The sequence below is a fragment of the Pecten maximus genome, chromosome 2 (genome assembly GCF_902652985.1).
Source record: "Pecten maximus chromosome 2, xPecMax1.1, whole genome shotgun sequence".
Classification (NCBI taxonomy): domain Eukaryota; kingdom Metazoa; phylum Mollusca; class Bivalvia; order Pectinida; family Pectinidae; genus Pecten; species Pecten maximus.
Window position 1 is genome coordinate 44,322,444 of NC_047016.1, and position 23,782 is coordinate 44,346,225.

The window sequence follows — 23,782 nt, forward strand, 5'->3', positions numbered from 1 at the left end:
CTCTCTATTAGCCTTCTGAGCCGCTAGCCAGCGCGCATGGACATATAAGATTGTGAAAGTTTTATTTAAATTGTGATGATGACGTCCATTTGTAAAGAGGTTGGTATCCAGCGTAGAATATTTAACGGTTTCATGTAATACTCGAACGTTACTGTATTGTTAAATTTTTATTTGGTATTCACCTGGAATATCAGCACCGAAATGTAAAGAGTAAGTCATAGCGATGCATTATAGGTTTACATTTAACTCCTCAATGATGACAATACGGGAGGCGGGACAGAGTGGCGGGACACTAGTACGGCGACAGCTGATACTTTTTAATTCGAAGGAAAGGTTTTATATTTTAAGCCGCCTGTGCTGTCTGTCTTCGCTTTTGAGATTTACTTGAAATGTGTTAGTTCTACAGTGTAAATGATGATTTTATATTGAGTATACTAAAGCATATGGTGCATCTGTTGAGCAAACATGATGATAGCCTTTTGCTGATAGAAAATTCTCAGCCTGAAACAACTTTATTTTGTCATTACATTATATTAGATTCGTCCTTGACGCGTTGAATGTGGACGTGAATGAATTTGATTATTACGCTAAAAAGATGGAGTTATAATGAAACCCTTGGTATGAATACATTAATGTGTTCATATTTGTTTCAGGTTCTTTTTGGAATAACGGATATCAGTGACACCAAAAGTTAAATTTAGACGCCAAACCAAATGTGTGATCTGAGATATCATAAAGTGAGTGTTACAGTGGAAAACTTGACAAAATCGTACACTATTGGATACCAAAGGCAGTGAGAAGAGGTTCCTGGTTTACGTAAAAAAAACATGATGCTATCTAATGTCATTATTTGTGTCGAGTGAAAAGGAAGTAACCATCAAAAGAAACGGCTGAATCTTATTTATCTTGATTATCGAGGGGATTGCGAACAGGTATTAAATACAGAAAAGAGAGACACCACCTTGTCGATTTCTATAAGATAAGCCCTTGTGGTATCCTCGCACTGAAAGAGATGAAGACAATGTGCTGAAGGCCGTGTAATCATATCATAGGGATATATTTATACCTGACTGGCAACATGGGAAGTACTCAGTATGAAAAAGTAGTGGCGGTTATCTCGAAGAAACCCGAACTTCGACAGGACTTCGAGATACAGGGTTTGCTACCATGGCTGCGGAAGAAATCCCAGTTATTCTCGCAATTGAAAACAGGTACGTTGTTAACTATTCTATATCCATTGGAATTCAATGGGAAATGTCGTCATATCAAAGGATATTAAGTAATGTTTAACAAAAATATGAAAACTATCAGAAAAATGTTTGACTATTTTATCCTTTTTCAATTAACAACGTTACTCTACGTAACAGAAACATCTCCTTTTATGATGTTGACTTGTTACACAATACTAGTTTAAGGCCGTTATCGGATGACACTATGTGGTTTTGGAGAACTGTCATGGATTTTATAGACAATGAAAAATGATATCAGCAAAATATCTTAACTTGTCATCCCAACAGTAATTCACATTACCACAATTGTCCTTTCCTAAACAAATGTCGACAGATGGTGACGTAACAAAAGAAAAGTTTCAGATTATGTTAGGGTGATTTCCCTTCCAAGCAGCAACTAGTTTCACGAGGAAAGGATCTTTGACCTGTATAAACATTGTAAGATAGTCACAAACAGGGCGTAAAACTATGCCAGGCGACCATTACACAATGAAGGAATGTGAAAATGAAACTCGGTGTCTAACATAGACAATTCATTTATCGATGAGCATTTTACATGGAACGTTCCTAATTCTTATATATTACGTAATTTGATATGAGTTCAATTTTTTGTTTTGTTTTAATTTTTTTATTGTATATATCTAAAATGATATCTTTAGTAACATGGTAATGAAGATGTTCGTTCTAAATAAATGTGCGCTGACAAAATGATTGGGCAGGTACACTTAATGGGATATAGGTGTTTGGGACCACTTACGATAAGTAAAGTGAGACAAGGCCATAAGATAATATGTTTGAATGGTCAAGTTTGTTAAGTATATATACAAGATAAATAAGATTAGAGGTGAATGTTTGAAGGTAATTAAAGCGAAATAGACTGGGTTTTGTGCTGGATAAATTACTTGTTTTAATATTCGTATATACACGAAATTGTCCTGACAGATTATCACCTAGGCGATGGTAAAGGGAAAATGTGTTTAAAATGTTGATGAGAAAGGTTCACTGACATTTTGGATTGGTGTAGAAGGTTGTATCTATATTACATATCGTACAATAATATGGCAAGATTTCAAATAAAAACATCTGTACTTTAGAGACACTTTCTAACTCTGAGTTAGCATGTTTTTACGAAAGCAGTGAGATGCTTGACAACAAAGGTAGATTGTCGACTTATCGAACAAGTGAGAATCCATTTGGTTGTTGGTAGATCCTTTCAAAATGACAAAATATGTAAATTTTTCTGGAGTGTTTGATAGTTAATCAGCTGTGCCAGCAAAACCCCATAATCGCATCACATGCACAGCGCACTTCCATCTGTGAGTTCAAAATTGAAAAAAAAGATAAGCTCCATAAGGATAAATCGAAATGATGAATAACATACCGGGTTCGTTCATGAAGCAAACGGTCGATTGAGAATTCACTTTTTTAATGATTTTTGTTTAAGAAACTGTCAACCAGGAATTATAAGTTTTGAAATATGTAGGTCACTATAATAACATATGTACCATGATTCATCAATATGTACTTGAAGCAATATGTCTGAATTGTATTTTCGCATCTACTGTACAAATGCTATATGTAGATATATAAGATATTTAGATCTGTTCTTGTCGAAGAGTGTGAGTGATAACATAAAACAGCATAACAGGAATAACAATCCTATAAACGCCCTTACGCTTGCATGACCATTATCTCGACCGATCTAAAAGCCAAAGTACATCTATATATATTACCGTCTAGGTACTGAGCTAGATTATTTTGTACTATGTATGTTCAAAAAGTTCTTCCAGAATGATAATGTGGTGTTTTGTAAAATAAAATATTCAGTTAAGGTTTTCAGATGCATTTGTATGTGGGTGCTTTATTTTGTATACTTACTGAGCAACAGATAATTGGTGGTATCCACATACATTATGATCTGGTGCATATCAACTACCCCTCCCTGTCTAGGAAGGATTCTCCTTATGAAGGAGGGACTCATTATCTAGGAGGGGGACTCTATCAAGGAGGGATTCTCCTTATCTAGGATGGCACTCTCTATCTAGAATGGAGACTCCTTATCTAGGATGGCACTCTCTATCTAGAATGGAGACTCCTTATCTAGGATGGCACTCTCTATCTAGAATGGAGACTCCTTATCTAGGATGGCACTCTCTATCTAGAATGGAGACTCCTTATCTAGGATGGCACTCTCTATCTAGAATGGAGACTCCTTATCTAGGATGGCACTCTCTATCTAGAATGGAGACTCCTTATCTAGGATGGCACTCTCTATCTAGAATGGAGACTCCTTATCTAGGATGGCACTCTCTATCTAGAATGGAGACTCCTTATCTAGGATGGCACTCTCTATCTAGAATGGAGACTCCTTATCTTGATGGAAATCTCTAACTAGGAGGGCGACTACCTCTAATTGTCGAAGTTTCGACGTAAATTAAAATTGAAATGTCTCATTTTTCAAGATAATTAGGATAAATGTATAAATTTGACTAAAGAAGGTGTACCAATGTACTTCTCTTATACATTTCAACACGTGCAGTCTCTCCCAAAGAAATTTCAAAAAAGTTTTTTCAGTACAATGAACACTGACTATACGGATTCGTAGCATTCCTTTCACCTGTTATCTAACAGACGTTTTGTTTAATAATATACGTACACTAAGAATGGTCTGTGGAATCCTAACTGATGCTATGTAGATTTGCTTCAGAGTTCATCATACATATACCTTAGCTATTCCGGTGATTGAAGGTTTCCCTGTATAAACAGATTGAATTTACACCCGATAAATACACCTGTGAAACTTGTTTAACAGGTCCTTTGTTTACATCACACACGTAAGTTAAAGGGGTATCTGTTTATTCATCACATATACCGGTATTCACATCGAGCATATTATTCTATAGATGTTCTCAACATAAGCTACACTTGCAGTATTTTTGTTTACATAATGTAAAATAAATAATAATTCATTTTTCACTAAAATTGTTTACGATACCTCTACACTATTTTATTTTTGCAAAATATAAATATCGCTTGAGTTATTAGACGACAACAGTATAAACGTATACAGCTATGGGTTGTTTACAGTATACACACAAGTAGGGCATGGTGGTCGCACCACCTAAATCTGTATCTCGTCAAAAGAGAGTTTTATTTGAGTTATATTGCATGTTGATTATGGTGTAAAAGTTCTACCGAGAAGATTAAAAGAGCTGTATGGCATGAAAAGTGAAGTGTCTATCTGTGGTTAAAGATACACTTGTCTGTGTGCCTAGTGTAGGGTGCCTGCCAGAAAAGGGTGGTAAAAGTGTTTTGTCAAGTCGAGTAACAACAGTTACATAAGTTAAATCATATTTCCCCTAACTTTGAAAGTTTCTGTAAAATTTATATATTGATCATTTGTGTCTAAATGAAGACATTATGCCCTTGTTTAAATAACTTCCTTTTAATCACTTTTGTCTTCGACAGTATTTACAATATCAACGAGACCGAGTAATACTGTTGCATGTTTTTATACCTACAGTATGTACGCTCGGTAATTACATCAACATGATGAGGTGACAAGACCATAAACTACAGTATGTACGCTCGGTAATTACATCAACATGATGAGGTGACATGACCATAAACTACAGTTGGTACGCTCGGTAATTACATCAACATGATGACGTGACATGACCATAAACTACAGTTGGTACGCTCGGTAATTACATCAACATGATGACGTGACATGACCATAAACTACAGTATGTACGCTCGGTAATTACATCAACATGATGAGGTGACATGACCATAAACTACAGTATGTACGCTCGGTAATTACATCAACATGATGAGGTGACATGGTCATGAACTACAGTATGTACGCTCGGTAATTACATCAACATGATGACGTGACATGACCATAAACTACAGTATGTACGCTCGGTAATTACATCAACATGATGACGTGACTTGACCATAAACTACAGTATGTACGCTCGGTAATTACATCAACATGATGAGGTGACATGACCATCAACTACAGTTGGTACGCTCGGTAATTACATCAACATGATGACGTGACTTGACCATAAATTACAGTATGTACGCTCGGTAATTACATCAACATGATGACGTGACTTGACCATAAACTACAGTATGTACGCTCGGTAATTACATCAACATGATGAGGTGACATGGTCATGAACTACAGTATGTACGCTCGGTAATTACATCAACATGATGAGGTGACATGACCATAAATTACAGTATGTACGCTCGGTAATTACATCAACATGATGAGGTGACATGGTCATGAACTACAGTATGTACGCTCGGTAATTACATCAACATGATGAGGTGACATGACCATAAATTACAGTATGTACGCTCGGTAATTACATCAACATGATGAGGTGACATGGTCATGAACTACAGTATGTACGCTCGGTAATTACATCAACATGATGAGGTGACATGACCATAAACTACAGTATGTACGCTCGGTAATTACATCTACATAATGAGGTTACATGACCATGAACTACAGTATGTACGCTCGGTAATTACATCAACATGATGACGTGACATGACCATAAATTACAGTATGTACGCTCGGTAATTACATCAACATAATGAGGTGACAAGACCATAAACTACAGTATGTACTCTCGGTAATTACATCAACATGATGAGGTGACAAGACCATAAACTACAGTATGTACGCTCGGTAATTACATCTACATAATGAGGTTACATGACCATGAACTACAGTATGTACGCTCGGTAATTACATCTACATAATGAGGTTACATGACCATAAACTACAGTATGTACGCTCGGTAATTACATCTACATGATGACGTGACATGACCATGAACTACAGTATGTACGCTCGGTAATTACATCAACATGATGAGGTGACATGACCATAAACTACAGTATGTACGCTCGGTAATTACATCAACATGATGAGGTTACATGACCATGAAATACAGTATGTACGCTCGGTAATTACATCAACATGATGAGGTGACATGACCATAAACTACAGTATGTACGCTCGGTAATTACATCAACATGATGAGGTTACATGACCATGAAATACAGTATGTACGCTCGGTAATTACATCAACATGATGAGGTGACATGACCATAAACTACAGTATGTACTCTCGGTAATTACATCAACATGATGACGTGACATGACCATAAACTACAGTATGTACGCTCGGTAATTACATCAACATGATGAGGTTACATGACCATGAAATACAGTATGTACGCTCGGTAATTACATCAACATAATGAGGTGACATGACCATAAACTACAGTTGGTAACCTCGGTAATTACATCAACATGATGAGGTGACATGACCATAAACTACAGTTGGTAACCTCGGTAATTACATCAACATGATGAGGTGACATGACCATAAACTACAGTATGTACGCTCGGTAATTACATCAACATGATGACGTGACATGACCATGAACTACAGTATGTACGCTCGGTAATTACATCTACATAATGAGGTTACATGACCATGAACTACAGTATGTACGCTCGGTAATTACATCAACATGATGACGTGACTTGACCATAAATTACAGTATGTACGCTCGGTAATTACATCAACATGATGAGGTGACATGACCATAAACTACAGTATGTACGCTCGGTAATTACATCAACATGATGAGGTGACATGACCATAAACTACAGTTGGTAACCTCGGTAATTACATCAACATAATGAGGTGACATGACCATAAACTACAGTATGTAACCTAGGTAATTACATCAACATAATGAGGTGACATGGTCATGAACTACAGTATGTACGCTCGGTAATTACATCAACATAATGAGGTGACATGACCATGAACTACAGTATGTAACCTAGGTAATTACATCAACATAATGAGGTGACATGGTCATGAACTACAGTATGTACGCTCGGTAATTACATCAACATAATGAGGTGACATGGTCATGAACTACAGTATGTACGCTCGGTAATTACATCAACATGATGAGGTGACATGACCATGAACTACAGTATGTACGCTCGGTAATTACATCAACATGATGACGTGACTTGACCATAAATTACAGTATGTACGCTCGGTAATTACATCAACATGATGACGTGACATGACCATGAACTACAGTATGTACGCTCGGTAATTACATCAACATGATGACGTGACATGACCATAAATTACAGTATGTACGCTCGGTAATTACATCAACATGATGAGGTGACATTGTCATGAATTACAGTATGTACGCTCGGTAATTACATCAACATGATGACGTGACATGACCATGAATTACAGTATGTACGCTCGGTAATTACATCAACATGATGACGTGACATGACCATAAACTACAGTATGTACGCTCGGTAATTACATCAACATGATGACGTGACATGACCATGAATTACAGTATGTACGCTCGGTAATTACATCAACATGATGAGGTGACATGACCATGAATTACAGTATGTACGCTCGGTAATTACATCAACATGATGAGGTGACATGACCATGAACTACAGTATGTACGCTCGGTAATTACATCAACATAATGAGGTTACATGACCATGAATTACAGTATGTACGCTCGGTAATTACATCAACATAATGAGGTTACATGACCATGAATTACAGTATGTACGCTCGGTAATTACATCAACATAATGAGGTTACATGACCATGAATTACAGTATGTACGCTCGGTAATTACATCAACATGATGAGGTGACATGACCATAAACTACAGTATGTACGCTCGGTAATTACATCAACATGATGAGGTGACATGACCATAAACTACAGTATGTACGCTCGGTAATTACATCAACATGATGACGTGACATGACCATGAACTACAGTATGTACGCTCGGTAATTACATCAACATGATGACGTGACATGACCATAAACTACAGTTGGTACGCTCGGTAATTACATCTACATGATGAGGTGACATGACCATAAACTACAGTTGGTACGCTCGGTAATTACATCTACATAATGAGGTTACATGACCATGAACTACAGTATGTACGCTCGGTAATTACATCTACATAATGAGGTTACATGACCATGAACTACAGTATGTACGCTCGGTAATTACATCAACATGATGAGGTGACATGACCATGAACTACAGTATGTACGCTCGGTAATTACATCTACATAATGAGGTTACATGACCATGAACTACAGTATGTACGCTCGGTAATTACATCAACATGATGAGGTGACATGACCATGAACTACAGTATGTACGCTCGGTAATTACATCAACATGATGAGGTGACATGACCATAAACTACAGTATGTACGCTCGGTAATTACATCAACATGATGACGTGACATGACCATAAACTACAGTATGTACGCTCGGTAATTACATCTACATGATGAGGTGACATGACCATAAACTACAGTTGGTACGCTCGGTAATTACATCTACATAATGAGGTTACATGACCATGAACTACAGTATGTACGCTCGGTAATTACATCAACATGATGACGTGACTTGACCATAAATTACAGTATGTACGCTCGGTAATTACATCAACATGATGAGGTGACATGACCATAAACTACAGTATGTACGCTCGGTAATTACATCAACATAATGAGGTTACATGACCATGAATTACAGTATGTACTCTCGGTAATTACATCAACATGATGAGGTGACATGACCATAAACTACAGTATGTACGCTCGGTAATTACATCAACATAATGACGTGACATGACCATAAACTACAGTATGTACGCTCGGTAATTACATCAACATGATGAGGTGACATGGTCATGAACTACAGTATGTACGCTCGGTAATTACATCAACATGATGAGGTGACAAGACCATAAACTACAGTATGTACGCTCGGTAATTACATCTACACAATCAGGTGTTATGATGATGAACTGCAGTATGTATGCTCGGTCAAAGTAGAACAAAGAGAAACCATTGCATAATTGGTATGTTTGTACATGTATATGCAAAGATATATCAGTCAAATCGCAAATTTGACATCAATACTGCAGACCAAGCGCGGATAGCCAAAGTGGAGGATAAAAGGATGATTTGTCAATTGATATTTCCGTTGTTAAATTTCTGATTTATTAACGGAATACTGAGGAATCATTATGAAATATTTATTTATTTATTTATTTTGTCGAAGGTGACAGACATTTGGTAAATTGTCGTTCTCGAGTTCGGGATATGATATTGATATGTAACACTCCGTGTCGTGTGAGGAACAACGTCTCGCTATGTATCTGTTAACATCGAGACAGTATGTACAATGCCATGTGCTTTAATCGATGAAAATTGAAAAGAAAGTTCAAACCCTCCGATACATCATTGGCTATATGCACATACACAAAAGCGTCCATGTGTTTCCTCTCTGGCAATTTAACGACGACGTATTATCTTTGACATGGTTACAGCTAGCGCTGGTTTCCCTCGCGGAGGAATGTGAATGGAAATTTAGAAAGGACTATTTCAAGCTGATGTGCGTCACAATAGATTTCGATTAATGTATCTCCATGATGATCAAAGAGCTAGGATCGAATTGATTTGCGATCGATCACAGATACTTATACTACATTGAATTATTGTAATGATGAGGCTATGTTTCCGCTATCAATGGATAGAATGCATTACGCCCAACTTCCATTGTAGACCAAACTCCGAACCTTCCACAATTGTTTAACATTAACTTATTAAAACTCATCCCATCCTTCACATCCATTTATTACAATTACTCGAGGAAGACCTTAATCCCTCGTGGTTACACGATGTGACTGAAGCTATGATGATTTCCCCAGTAGCGTACCAATCAAAAGAGATTCGTTAGACTACGTTGCCTTGGTAGTGGATCAAGAGATGTTATTTCCGTTCATTCCATTTCGCTGTCAGAGTTATGATTGTAATGTAAAGACTCCAGTTAACCCAGATCAAGTCTTGTGGTAGGATTTATGGAAACCAATTAAGGCAGAAATCGAACATATGTTTTTATTTCGCACAGGTATCTATTGTTAGGGACAGCTTAACAACTTCGTTTTATGTGATTCGTTATCAGAACGGCGCTTGTATTGTAAAGCGTATTGCTAACATTGACAAAAGTTAAACCAAGAGCTATGAATGATGGTGGGACAACGCCTGGTACCCTATCTCATACACAGTTGTTCTACTGATATTGTCATTTTACGGTCGTTCCCATCATAATCTTGCGTGACAACTATCAGTATGAGAATAATTGTGTGTGTGCAAAATGTTCACGAATTAATTTAGTTGTCGGTGGTGGTTTAATAGCCAAGTCAATAATCTGATCCATTTTTTGACATTTGAGATAAAATATATTAATATATCATTACTGGTGTTTTTAACATCATGAAGTTATCGGTGTCTCTAGGATTCCATCGTGTAACCGAATTTTACAGAAATTTGTCCCAATGTTTGCTTTGGTCTTTGACTTTACGAGCCATAAATAGATGAAGGGTCCTTAACTTAAATTTACACATTAAACAAAGGATGCCCACCTACACCAAACACATGGGTCAATCTTCGTCTCTCTGACGCTTGTTTAGGTCTTCAGTTCAAGTGTTCTGGTGGCAGAATATCCGTGTTAGGTCATTAAGTGACGAACTTGTGGCTATGGAAACAACGCAAATACTTCATGTTGTGGAAGTGAGTCCGATCGTAACCCCTATAAACGAGATACGATTTATCAATATCCCAATGTCACCAAATACAGCAGTCGACCCCGTACATGACACACGATAGATAGTTTAGGATATACCATGGCGTCAGTGTCGTTAAAACACACACACAAAGAAAATCTTAAACTGATGAAAACAGCATACCTGTTTGGTTTAAATTGGTTAATGAATACAAATTACCGTCTTACATTGGCTTGTTTGAATACATATTTTAATAAAACTAAATAAATGTGGACATGATATCACTCCGATACTTATGTAAGATTAGTGTTGTGAGATGGTAGTCTCAACCCACTTGTACCCTAACAACGGAGCCCTTAACATACACGACGTCATATTAACATGTGTCGAGTGCTTTGCCAAGATAACACTGCAGTTTCAACCCGTATTTAGAATAGTTCAATCCGGTAAACCAAATGTTAATATGATATTCATAAACTACAAACATTTATTTCGATACATTGTCAGTTCCTGTTCTTCACCCAAAAAATGAACATGGAATATTACTATCGACATTATACCATTTGGACCTGTTATGATTCATAATAGCATTAACAAATGTCAACATTATAAGATGAACATTTCACCATAATCGCGACTAGTTCTCATCAGCTAAGCCTAAGGATCGTTGGAAAACTGATAAATAATTAAAGTAATACAGGTTGGTATCGGGATCGTCACTGTGTGTGATAAATCGGAAAGTAAATATATCTTAAACATTAAATATAAGAGACCACAGAAATGTTTGGCCGACACGGACAGTAAACGTCGAGTCAAGTGGGGGGCTAACAGTGATCTGGTACGTGGGAATGTCCCCATAATCACATCGCTAGGTGTACACTGTCGTGGAAACCTTAATCTATTTTTGATGTATAACCCTGACTATTATCATTATAAAGTTATGTAAACTTAATATTAACATTTTAGGCCAAAGCAAAATATCTGTTTCTCGTTTCACTGCCGATCTTTCGTTTTGTCCTTTTATAGTAATTTTCAAGGGATCACATTCCCGTGGAAACAAAATATTAAAAAGCAACCTTTAATCATATTTTACCGACAAATAACTTTTGATATATATATAATTTTTCGGCTTTATCCAATATTATTTTTCTACTCGTGATCTTAATCAATTTATATTATTTTTTGGAAACACTAGCCATGAAAGCACTTTGGTTATACGATATAAATACCTTCAATATGTATGGAGTTTTGTCCGAGGATCAATAAACGGAATCCCTGACAGCTTGTCCATCGGTGATCGGGTAACCTCGGTCTTGTAATGGTGTAATAGATCGCAATACATCTAGCAACCAACGTCATCTTTGATTACTTACCTCATGCAGTGGAGTATGTTTTACCATTACTTTTGAAGAAGTTTTTTTAATAACGAAATAAATTTATACAACACTTTTACTGCCCTGCAGGTAGGGCGTAAGAATTGTACCTGCTGCCCCCATTGCATGATGCAAAAGGCGACTTAATTTGGGATCTTATCTTTTCTCTTCTTTCTTAACAACTTTCTTCTTCCTAATGTCTCCCTTGACAATGCCTTACTTTTGGTCTTCAGTTGAGCGTTTGCCCCTGTGAGGAGGGCTTTGGGTTCTGTCCCCTGGCCGAGACATACCGAAGTCTTTAAAAATAGTAGTTGCTACTCCTGCTTAGCGCTCAGCATTTTGGGAGTGGGACGACTGGTTGGCCCGTTGCCAGTATAATGTCACCGGGTGGGGTGTCCTGCTGGGTGTCTTCGGCAGTATGCTTCAGTGAGATAGCACTATAAATCGGCAAAAGTTCCGGCCTATCACAAGGAGACTTAACACGAACATACCGCAGCCTCCCAAAACATACATACGCACTCACCATACGCATGCATGCCGAAAACACGGGAGGCCGTCCTTAAATGACCTTAGCTGTTAATAGGACGTTAAACCAACAAAGCCAAACCAACCAAACAACACTTTTAACCGGTCGGATACAATTTATTGAGATTATATCTTTAATTGAACAGTTCCCACGAAAAAACGTGTGTTTTACTATCAATCACAAGATCTGGATCTAACGAACATTTTCATCAATCTTGAAATTAAGTGATAGTTTAGGGCCAATTAAAACATTTCAGGTTGACTTAAGTTTTCCGGGTAGGCCAAATGAGGGACATGGATATGAAGCATTTAATGATTCTTATTTGACAAAAGGGTAATTTTATTTGAATATTGAATTGTGGTTCACATTTGTTATATAGCTGTTCTTAGTAACTTCATATTAACAGGTCCGCGTATGTGGAATAAACTTTAGATATATCACTCGTCATGAAGTGTTTGTTTTTTAAACTAAATTCTGTCAAGATCCAAGTTCCCTGGGTCAAGATTGTATGCTTCTATATGCATGTAAAATTTAACGATGATTAAAGGCATTATAATGTACGTGATAATATTTGAACTATGTGCAAAATTAGGATTTGAGAGCTCTACGACTAAAGGTTGGGTATTATACGTCATAAAATCGCTATGTTTTATTTCTGTAATTAATGGATCAGATTATGACTCTGTGAAAGTACTAAGCCGTCGCTGACGCAGACACTTTATGAGATACATCTCTGTGTTAACTTTACAACCAAGACAGTTTAGCCCGTTTGGATTACAACACACAATTTCCATTAAGTGGCTGTAAAGTAATAAATCCAAAGGTGTCCCGATACAAAAGCACGGCTTACCTGGCTTGTAAAAGCACGAGCCGAATTATCTTGTAAAACCTAATTGCTGTACAATTATTTAAGGTCCTACTTGAGATACATCCACTTGAGAATGCACACGTACCTTTGTGTATATATCCTCTTCATACCAAATCAACTTTTCTTTTACGTCACATTTTATTTTTCAAAATTATAAAACATGATGTGTTCAGATATATGTAAATGTACACCTGCCCATAATAAAAATATGTACAATTTCAAACCAGCAATATATATCTTACTAGATCTGTATCACACCTGGTATCAGTATAAAACCTGATATCATTCTATTGCTGACCGGGTGTATACATAACTAATGGATGGGACGATATGACGTCTGAAATCGTTACTTCAGCATCGTCCGACTATTTTGTACCTGTATTCTTTTTGTGTATAAACACTAGTTTTCTTGGCCATTTGCGTTAAAGCTCATGAATTTATCTCTCTCCTCCTCCGCTAATAATATTGAACTATATATATCTTTGAGAAACGTCAAATCACCTTGAAATTACCAAATTATGCACATATTTATCATTCTTTTTCCTCGATATAAGAATAATATGTTCAAAATATTTTGATAAAATCCAATCTTATTTCGATAAATATGTTCGCTGTTGAGTTCGATAAAAAGAAATCTTTGGAATTTCCAAGTTAGTTGTAGCGTGTATATTCTTTCTCGACTTCATGAAGATCAAAATAAAGTGGATCAGAATAGATTGATGATAGAGTTCTTTGATCATTCTTCTAGAAATCCAGTGTGATTGGAACTGAATACATCGTTATTCTAGCGTAAACATTTGTTCACTGTTCATCCTGGACAGTGTATTTATACCAACGGGCGGATTACGTAGAATGTAACTACCTATACACTACAATGAAGAATTAATCCACATCAAAGTGATCCATGTAAAATACGTATTTAATGCCACTAATGAAGGGATTTGCATATCAACGTTAATAAACGACAGTAGATGCAGCTGAATTCCACAATCGGGATATATTACATCTTTTAATTATTGAGACAGTTAGTCATTCTTTATGTGCACGAGATATGAAGCCTATTGTGTAACTGTGGGGGAAATGTCATGTAAGATGCATATAACTTTCTGTTTGTGACGTTAGATATTAGCTCCTGACTTGGGTGAGCTCTGTTATGCGTCTGTTCAGGACACATGAAGCTGATCGCCATGCTGTACCGGAAGCTTATTGGATTATGATCTTGTAAAGCTGTGACACTCGCCAGTAATCCAACAATAACTATTCATCCGTGAGATTTTTACTTTCATTGGTGAAAACGACATCGTTGTTTAATCGGATTTTATCGACCACATCAATCCTAATCGCTTTATACAAACATTGTTTAGGTATATGTAAGTTCACCTAGCAAAATTCATATCACTGCACAAGAGAGGACATTCACAAAAAGAAAATGTTAAAAGAACGCAATTTGGTTGCATGCATCTACTCATTTCTTGTTTCAAACAAATTATGTACGTTGCATAGATCATAAAACAGACCTTCCGGTGCGATATACTGTTTACGTAATCGTTTTGACGTACTCAATTTTAGCGTATAATCTAATGAAAAGATTAGTGCAATGAAGAATAAGTGCACCAATATCATATATGAAAGGTATGGTGTAATTAGCACAGACCGTCCAGCGCGATAGAATACCACTAAAATAGGATTACCACTAAGATAGAATTAACACTAAAATAAGATTACCGCTAAAATAAAATAACCGCTTAAATATATCTACCGCTAAAATACAATGTTTGTACGTTTACTGCAAATATATTCTGATATAGATATACTACAATGATCACATATCAGTTAAGTGGGTAGCACATATTTCCATAAGGTGTCGTCAATGAAGCAGAAACCTTTTCAAAACACGCTTTTCTCTCACGCTTTATTGGTACAGTTCTTCCCAGCCTCAGAAAAGACAACTGATATGAACCTCTATACTGTCATCATTCTTCATAGGATCACATCATCACTTTACGTTGAAAACGTCATTATTTTTGATAGGATCACATCGTTACTTTACCTAGTAAAACTTTGTCACAAAACTCATGTGCTATTGATGATTGCGCAATATTCCGTTTTTACCACTACAACTCAAACTAGTGAGCGACAGGTAATGTGGATGTATATACTAGTATCAGGTCTTAAATCAATTTAGTATGTGGTTTTATTAAACGAGATTTGTAAGATTTTATTTTGTGAGCAAACATTAAAGAATCAACCCAAAGGTTATAAAAATTCAAAAACCTTAGAAAAACTTTTTATTGCAAAACTTTTAGGTCGAAATGAGCAGGACTTAATCAAACAGCCAACTTGTTGTGCCAAATTCTATCCATGACGTAACGCCATTGTCCATAGTTTTACCTCATAATCGATTTATTACTGATGCAGGCAATGAAAAATAAAGCTTTCGGTATATAGCATTAGTAATATATGCAAACTATTACAAATCGAGTTCACTGGCTATCAAGCCGAATATGTGATTTAAATAGAATCACTCGCCGCTGTATGATGTAGATACGTAGGTAGTTTTCTTTTTACTGTTTTTCTTTTTAGATCAAATTTGTCTTGTTTTTATCGATTCTGAGTTAGATTGAAGGTTCTGTTTATTCCTCTGTACCCTGTAACAGCTGCTACACTACTTCCTATCATACCCTATTCTTGAAGAACGATACACCATTGACAAGTTCCCTACACGAGACACTTTGTAAACATCATTAATTCTATGTACACATTCAGGGATTCTCATTATTTCTTACAATCTGTATTTATATTTACCTCCCAGGTTTAGTGTACAGATTTTAATTAATACTTGCTGAGGAGTTATAATCTAGGTGTGCGCGACAGGACTCCAACCACTTACCACGAATAACGATGGCCAGTAAACAGTTTCTCGTCTATATACTAGTTGATTGTATTGAACAAATATATAAACCCTGTTTACTTTTACTTTTCATTGGTTCATGTAAAAATTGAAAATCAAATATTGTATCAGATAATGTACTCAATAGATTGATTGAAGAAAGATTTGCACTGGATTTCACTCGTTAAAATATGTTGAGATTTATCAATATAATACCTGCCAATATATTGTTAAAATGGCATTTTATTATGTTGATAGAAACCAATGTCTATTTGTAGCAATTATGTACAATGTGTAACATATTAGAAAGAAAACATGTATTGACATTTTCTAGAAAAAGTAATCATTCATTTTTTAAGTGCATTCATGCATGAAGTGATGATTGATTATTAGATTCCGATGTGTGTTATTAAAAACAAAAATAATTAAAAATTCACAAAACTTATGAATGTGTCTAATTACAAGTATTGGGGGCGATATACTCCATAATTATCGAAATGTTTACCTCCATTTTACCAAATGTGCAATGTCGCTATGAATTGATCTCTGTAAATGACATTATTGAAAAGGAAATTAATGACAGTAATGACGTTGTAGGTACCAGTCACAAGTACACACTATAATAATACTCTCTAATGAATTAGTTTGCAGACCTCAGTCAGTAAAAGTTCTCTCAAATTGATTCCGAATTCCAATTTTATCATTGTTGATTACTATTATACAATGTGGATTGCATTTGCATAATTATTTATTGTAGCTTTGGTTTTATTTATCAAAATCCTATTCCACTAAAGGACACAGGAAATTATACATAGATATTACACATAATGTAAATTATGTAGAAAACAGCCAATAATTTGAACAAGAGACTCGCCATCACCTGTGATCAGTAGAAAGTCAACAGCAAGACATTTAATCATATCTCTATTGAAGGTGAGAATCAATATCCAAGTGATTATATGAAATCTTTCTTTCTCATCTACATACGTGCTTCCCTGTATAATTGAAATTTCGTTTTAATTTACATTCTATCATTTCAGATTACCTGAAAGATATAGTACGAAATTGTGGAATGGTTTCTTTCGACAAAGAAGAAATGATTATCAAACAGGGAGAAAGAGGAGACTGGTGAGAGAAACTTTCAACAATGGAAAAAAAACACACAAAACCGTTTTAAAGGACTTTTCTTGATTGTCAATTATAATCATATTGAAGGTGCTATTTGGTTTTTACATCATCTTTATACGCTAAAGCCAAGTTATCTTGGTAATCTTTTCCTTGTAATCGGCCAAACTCTATTCATTGTCAATCATATTCTATTATTTCTGCTGAACATAAAATAGGATGCTTTTGGCGGTGGGATTTCAGAGTTTGTTGAATATTTGTCTTTTGTTGACTTTTCTCCTATTTTAATTCCAGTTTCTACATCATCCTTGACGGTAAGATATCTATTTTTATCCTGAACAAGGACAAAGATGCCGATGATGAGGACAGAGCAATGGACGAAATTGGTAGCCGGACACCGGAGGGGAGACTGGACAGGAACAAGCTCGGCAATTTTGTCACACATCTAGGTAGAGTTAAATCCAGCAATCTTCCAAATATTTTTGGTCTGAAATGAAATCTACGATAAGCTATTTTTATATTGTTTTGTGGGGTTTCTGAAACTATCTCAGTAGGCATGATAATACAAAAGACTGATTGTGCCTGTCCATCGATGGAATTAATAGCTTGTGTATAAAATATATGTCTTGAATCACAGGTTCCGGCGTTCCGTTTGGGGAGGTGGCGTTGATGTCTGACGACTGTATTCGTACAGCATCCATCATTTCTGAAGAGAAAACTGACCTTCTAGTCGTGGACAGGGCGCTTTACAACAGAGCTGTTAAGATTGTTCTAGCCAAAGAATTTGAAGAAAAAGTTGAATTTATCAAATCAAACCCCTTATTTGCTAACTGGGCACCGCGATACAGGAAACAATTGACCATGGCCATGTACAAAGAGACATTTCCTTATGACAGTGTTCTGGTTAAGCAGGGGGAACCCGTCACAAACATATACTTTGTGATTAGGTAAGCATAAGATATGAGTACATATGGATTACTTTATTTAAGATTCCACTAAACTTCCACCTTAAATACTTAATACAGCTCCACAAGACTAATAAATAATTGTTTTGTAATTAGCAAAATGCATGCTAGTTTAGTGAACATACTGATACATTATTTTAAGTTCGATGTTTTGAATTTCTACGAATGAAATAAATTTGCTAACTGGTTATATTAGAAATAAATCATTTGAGAAGTCATAGTCCGATTCTGAATTTCTGCCAAAAAGAAATCGTTTTCGTTCGAAGTTTCGCCATCGAAAAAGAAGTAACAATAAATTAACATACATACAAAAAAATATGTACTTCACTATTATCTTTATCTCTGTAGTGGTCAGGTAGAGCTCCAGATTGATCCATCCCATCACCAAGTGCAATACCCGCGGATTTTCATGGAGGCCCAGGACGAATCTGACAGGTACACTACATTGATTGCCTTTCTGTGGCTATCATCATTGTGATGGTCGTCAATTATCAACGTAATAACGTCACATAAAAAAATACGGACGCGACTGGTGTGCGGTAGCGCGCTATTTATCCTGCTGAAATTAAGAACAAAATGACAACTGGTCTTAACTTTTTGTCATACGCGTACCATTTACAACCCAAATGATGAAACCCAAACCATTTCCGCTACCGATGCGGTCCCGTTTGCGAAACCTCCCTCCCGTCGACGTTTAAACACTCTTTGTCATCCTTACCATATAATATATAACTATAATTCCAATGCCAATGACGGTGTTCTCAAATTAAACTACGTGAGATCCATACGGTGTCGTTTAAACAAAATAGGTCCAGTGTAGGGACGCCGTACTATTAAATGATACGCTACCAACAATTACGAACTATTTGCATATACGCGACGCACAAATGATTACCAGGATATCCCAACAGCCTTATAATACATATGAAGCAAATGTAGCTGTCGTATTTAACATCCTCTCTAGCGGCCGATCGCTTGCTTGGGGGACATTAACAATTTACCAAATTTGGTTTAAACGATTTAAATATTTTTTAATGCTTTGACACTTCAAACGCAATCATGACTGTCCAGAGCCTGGAGCATGCCAACAGATATTGTATCTCTGGTACAACTGGTGTCATAATCATGAGAACGAATAGTACATTGATAAGACGACTTGTTAGTTTAAAGAATCCAAGCGAAATGTGTCAATATCGTTACGATCAAATTATAATCTTGCAATTTTAAATGTCATGCAGTTCCCTCTTTTTATAGAGAATATCACTCTTGAATGGTTTAAGTAATGTGGATCGATTTTTTTTCCTTTTTTTTAATCTAATACATACCAAAAAGGATACTATTTTATGGTTATCATTTAGAAGAAATCGTCAAGACAATTTGTTAACCTTTCCTTGTTTCTTTTTGTTACCCATGTACTAACGCATTTCCATAGGTTGATACGGAAACACGAAAAGATCCGCCCACCAACCGAAACACAGTATTCCACGTTCGTGAAGAAGAAAGACGCCACCAAATACTCCAAACTGTGTATTTTAGGTATCAACGAAAGTATAGGTAAAGTAAAATGGCGCTGTCGTAAAGCATTCGATTACGATTGATATTGTGAAATTTGAGATTGACCTGATTTAAAAGGAGAATTACCTGTATTTCTTGACGATGCAGTACTAGTATGATAACTTGGATTACAACTAACTTGCTAGTGTCTTGTTTCCAGGTGAAGTGGAGGTGCTATTGGATCTACCGACTTATACACAGACGGCCGTTTGCACCGAGAGGACAGACGTGCTTGTGCTAGAGATGAAACATTACGAACGTTTGTTTGTCCGTCGACACCCCCGTACGATCGAGGCCATGCGTCAAATGTTTAAAGTGAAATTAGATACGCGGATGAATCTTCTTACAAACAAAGAGGAACTGCCATTTTTAAACCTTTTAAAAGACAGGATTGATTCTTACAACAATCCAAAACCTTCCGCAGATAAAAAGAAAAAAGAACTGACTTCCGCTTCTGCTGCTGAAAAGGAGTTTTTGAATCACAAAGGACCACTTATAGATATATATGGTCCAGGGAGTGTGTTTTATATGATCCGTATCAGGGAAAAACACAAACAAAAGTACAAAGCTCACAAGGAACGTGGGAATTTCAAGAAACCAATCACAAATGACAATGGTCACCTGCACTCTGTCAGGGTACCACATACACTTTTAATGGCGGCACAAATGTCAGGCGCAACAAGAGACTCCGATGCCTTGAGTGAACGTTCGGAACATACAACACGAATTGTATCTAGCAGGATTCCTAGTGCACGCTCACTTCCGCAACGAAATGCGCGGTCTTTTCGGCGGATTCAGAGTGCCACTCGAGCGACAGAGTCCGAGGAAAAGCAACAAAATGATGATATTGAAAAGAACAATGACCAGTACTACGATGACGAATTAGACTTGGCAAAGTCTCTACCTGACACTAGACAGGCCACGGTCATGTTTCCGGACACTAAGGAAGACATGGCTCTGACGTCATTGGAAGAGAGAGTTCGGGAATGGTTAGACAAGGGCAACACTTCACGTGGATGTCCACAGGTGGCGCAGCTCAGACGACTTCCGATGCAGGTAGAGTGCCTTTATGTTAAAGTCGCTTAAAATGGTAATTTCTTGTCTTTAAGAATATCTAGGGTTTTTTTTAAATACTAAAAAAAGGTATATTTTGTGATAATTTGAAAAGGCATGAAGGCAATACAGTGATAATTATTAGAGAATGTGTCTGTTTGGTTGGAACTTCCAAGATTAGCAAGTCGTACAGAAATTTAACGAATCGGAAACTAGTAAATTTTGCTAATATATTTGCAAATCTTGAAATATAGATAAGAAGAAGGAATTTGACAATGTTGTAAGTAATTTGTATAGTGCTTCCCTTGGTTAGTTAGACTAACCCCTCACGAGTCACCTCCCAAACAGATAGATAGACACAACACAGTTCTATGTACATACCATGACTAATTTATCGTGCATGAAAATATACGAAATTGCTTTTCATCCGTCATATTACCATCGTCCTTATCATTTAATAAAGAACCCATATTAATATATAGCAATGCTTGAGGAAATCGCTTGTTGAAGTTGTTACGATGATATGGGTTGTAACACGCGAAATTAAAATGATGGAAATTATTTCATTTGTACATTTTTTATCTATTTTTCTATTAATAATCAATCAGTTGCCATTCAAAAATTAGAAGACGTTATGCGGCTATACCTAAAGCTTCTAATTTCAAACCGTGAGCATTAAACATACGAACCTCTCTTGGGATTAAGTAATTACCAAAGCAAAATACCAAAATAATATATCGGAGTCGTAATGAATTGTAAATCTATCATAATTCCCCTTCTCTTTTTTCAGACTTTGAAAGTCTGTTTAATATAACGACATGAAGATTTATTTTTTTTAATCATACGTCTCCATTATCTTCATATTTCTGATTAATTTATTGAAGTGGTATTTTAAATCTTGAAATACAATATCTCAATAAAAGAGTATCACCTCATCTTAGCATATACAAATACAAATCACGAATCTGTACGTCGTATTGTTACATTGTTACATAAATAAGCATTCAGTATTACTTAATGCAATAGGAATCCTAGGTTTATCGTATTTCTTTGCTTTGTGGAGAAAACCCGACTTAAAGATAGCTTTACATCCTCCAAGATAGGTATGTGTACATGTATACAGAAGGACTCCAAACCTCTAACAATATCTATATATGTACTGGTATAACAAATAACTTGCTTTCAAATTCACTTTTTGATACAGCTTATATATGATATACAACATAGTGTTTCACGTTTTGTTGTCTGATCTCAGCAATAAACAAAGACATGATCAATATTACGAATTGACGAGTATAAATACAAATAATCAAATCTATCTTTTCTTGGCTATAATTAAATATAAACTCCAAAATATCAATAAATATTTTCAATATCATTTACAACAGCGTTTTCGAACAACATTATTGTTAACTAAAGGAATTCGTGTGATGTTGTAAACGTTAATATTTCTTTACTTTTCCATAAAACAGGAACTTGAGACGCAGCCCAAGCCAGGAAACAAAGTGATATTGAGGCGACGCATGCGCTCAAGTGATCCCCCGGAAATAGAAAGAACTTTTCACGACGAGGAAACCACTAGAAATTCCACAGAATCTATTGAACATTTTAAGATTTTAATAACCTAAATACCTTAATATATATGTATAAAAACCATGTACTGATATTGAGTCAAAGCGTTCCGCCTGTAATGGTAAAGTACCCTTGTATGTGTCTACATTATTTATAAATTGTTCGTGTTGATGAAAGATTATATTTAGGTTCCTGAAATTAATTTTAATAATTAACATGTATCTATCGTTATGCATATAAATAGTTCATGCTATTTTTATATTTTGAAAATTAAATTTGATAAAGGCGAAGTTCATGTTCTTAATCCGATATCATATTGACAAGACAACAGATGAAATGTTTTAACAGAATCAACTTGTTATGTACAGTTTAAACCTCAAACTCAATTCAACAAAGGTAAAGCCATTATCTGTATGTATTCCATATATAAACTATACAAGCCTACGTATATAGAATGGTGTACTGGTATGATAAGTCAGGCAGTACCAACCAGATTAGTCAATGCTTAACGTCCCATAATTCCTTTGTACTTGTCGCATCATTAAGGTCACTCAATACATAATTGTAGAATATCAGTTGTTTGTTTCGTTCGAGTTTTTATTGTTTATTTCCATACCATAGTAAAGATGGTAACACGTCTTGTATGACAATCGTGAATCGTATGTTCTCTCCGTACGTCGAAATACAATAGAATATTACCCTTTTGTTCTGTGCAGGTCTCTACTTTAATTTACATCCAATCATGAAACATCTGAAATAAAACGAAATACTAATATCACCTGCATATTTCAACATAAACTATCATATATTAATAATAGAGAGAATATATTTCACTTTGGATCTTATGTTAAACTTCAGCACGCAACAAATATGACCATCATGTGTGTTCATAACTATAATGACTGCATAATCAAACTACATTCCA

General features: G+C 35.9%; 2 protein-coding genes across 5 annotated transcripts in view; one reads left to right on the forward strand and one right to left on the reverse strand.

Moving 5' to 3' along the window:
* Window positions 1-23,432, forward strand: LOC117322202. 3 transcript variants are annotated; one of them, XM_033876976.1, is made up of 10 exons: window positions 1-99; window positions 654-1,211; window positions 17,629-17,716; window positions 18,008-18,162; window positions 18,351-18,660; window positions 19,027-19,113; window positions 20,111-20,232; window positions 20,393-21,288; window positions 21,540-21,565; window positions 22,758-23,432. In XM_033876976.1, exons 2-10 carry the CDS (start codon window positions 1,079-1,081, stop codon window positions 22,792-22,794), a joined length of 1,854 nt encoding a protein of 617 aa, XP_033732867.1. In that variant the 5' UTR covers window positions 1-99; window positions 654-1,078; the 3' UTR covers window positions 22,795-23,432. The 3 variants fall into 3 exon arrangements, with proteins under 3 accessions (XP_033732867.1, XP_033732865.1, XP_033732866.1); XM_033876974.1 differs by lacking the exon at window positions 21,540-21,565; XM_033876975.1 differs by lacking the exons at window positions 1-99; window positions 21,540-21,565 and adding an exon at window positions 106-210.
* LOC117322203 (solute carrier family 46 member 3-like) overlaps window positions 23,259-23,782 on the reverse strand; it is an 11,333-nt gene continuing 10,809 nt past the window's right edge. For both annotated transcript variants that reach the window (XM_033876977.1, XM_033876979.1), the window contains one exon: window positions 23,259-23,608. In XM_033876977.1, coding sequence (XP_033732868.1) covers window positions 23,578-23,608 — 31 coding nt within the window. In that variant the 3' untranslated portion in view covers window positions 23,259-23,577. The remainder of the gene's footprint in view (window positions 23,609-23,782) is intronic.

Excerpts from the sequence above, each read along its gene's own strand:
- LOC117322202 (XM_033876974.1), top strand. The coding sequence starts at position 1,079 with ATGGGAAGTACTCAGTATGAAAAAGTAGTGGCGGTTATCTCGAAGAAA. Across the intron at positions 18,661-19,026 it reads AACATATACTTTGTGATTAG|TGGTCAGGTAGAGCTCCAGA; the intron begins GTAAGCATAAGA and ends TTATCTCTGTAG. Across the intron at positions 21,289-22,757 it reads TCAGACGACTTCCGATGCAG|GAACTTGAGACGCAGCCCAA; the intron begins GTAGAGTGCCTT and ends TCCATAAAACAG.